Source organism: Penaeus monodon, chromosome 29, assembly GCF_015228065.2.
Source record: "Penaeus monodon isolate SGIC_2016 chromosome 29, NSTDA_Pmon_1, whole genome shotgun sequence".
NCBI lineage: Eukaryota > Metazoa > Arthropoda > Malacostraca > Decapoda > Penaeidae > Penaeus > Penaeus monodon.
The window spans coordinates 37286904-37287980 of NC_051414.1; the positions used below are offsets into that span (position 1 = coordinate 37286904).

A 1077-nucleotide genomic window follows, 5' to 3' on the forward strand; every position below is an offset into this window, starting at 1 on the left:
GTGAAAAAGTCAGGGGGGAATGAACAGGGAATTAATAAGTACTGAAGATACTTAGAGAAATGTGCATATACATGATATGGACAACAAATGGAGAATCAAACTCACTCAATGTTTTCTTCTCTGATCTGCTTGTGTACGGCTGTAGACAGATTAAGCTCATTCTTCTCCACCTTCTTCAAGACCTCCATATAGCGTTTCTTCTCCGCACGGCCGTCACCCGTGGTCTGCTCCTGCTTTCGCTTCTTGCCAAGGCCTTTAGGTACTTGTTCGTTGGGCAACGTCGGCTGGAATTTGCCCCTCGATGCTGTCGCAAATCGGGAGTGATGCATGGCCACACCCAACTGAAGGACACAGAAAGGATTTTTTTGTCAGTAGCAATCAGTATTAGTTTTCTTTCCAAAATTGTATGTTGAAGAGCAAAATAAATTGTCTGAGTGCTCTTTTTGCAATTTGGTAATCTCCTTAAATTCTATATTGTCAGTGATGTTTCTTCCTACTATAAAAATAGTTCACTTTTCTGTCAACAGTCTCACACACAAAGGCAAAGGTTACATTATATATTTAAAAGATTCACCATTACCATTAAAAAACTACTAGAAGAAACCCTTACAAGCTACTTACATCTTTACTAGTAGCAAGGTCATTCCCAGTGACCCCTACATTGGGTACTTTCAATTTCCTCGACTTGGCAATATTGCGTAGGCGCTGGTACTCGTTCTTGGCTATGCGCTCCCTCTTGAGCTCCTTCTCCTTGGCGAACATGTCCTCATACGGGTCCACGTTGCCTGGAACTTCTTTCACCCAATTCTTCTCCTTCTCTGCCTGCACCTTCTTCATACCAAACCGGGGCACCCATCTCTGAGAAGAAAGGAGGATTAGGATTTGGATATTGAACATGCTAAGTCTATTTGCAAAAAAGAGCATTTCCCAACTCCAAAAGGCTGGGAAAATTCAAAGCTTTTCTTGTGCCTGGGATAGGAAAAAGATCACTATAATGTGTCAAAGATTTGGACTTGCCTCCCCACACAAATAATAGGTGATTGATTACTTTCATTCCTTATGTTATCGAGTTTTATG

At 41.5% G+C, this 1077-nt stretch overlaps 1 protein-coding gene across 1 annotated transcript in view; it reads right to left on the reverse strand.

Annotated features, from left to right (window-relative positions):
• LOC119592222 (ribosome biogenesis regulatory protein homolog) overlaps nt 1-1077 on the reverse strand; it is a gene marked incomplete at its 3' end in the record, with an annotated part of 5851 nt that overhangs the window by 1233 nt on the left and 3541 nt on the right. Inside the window, 2 exon segments of the mRNA XM_037941053.1 lie at nt 106-341; nt 622-858. Of these exon segments, the coding sequence (XP_037796981.1) occupies nt 106-341; nt 622-858 (473 nt within the window).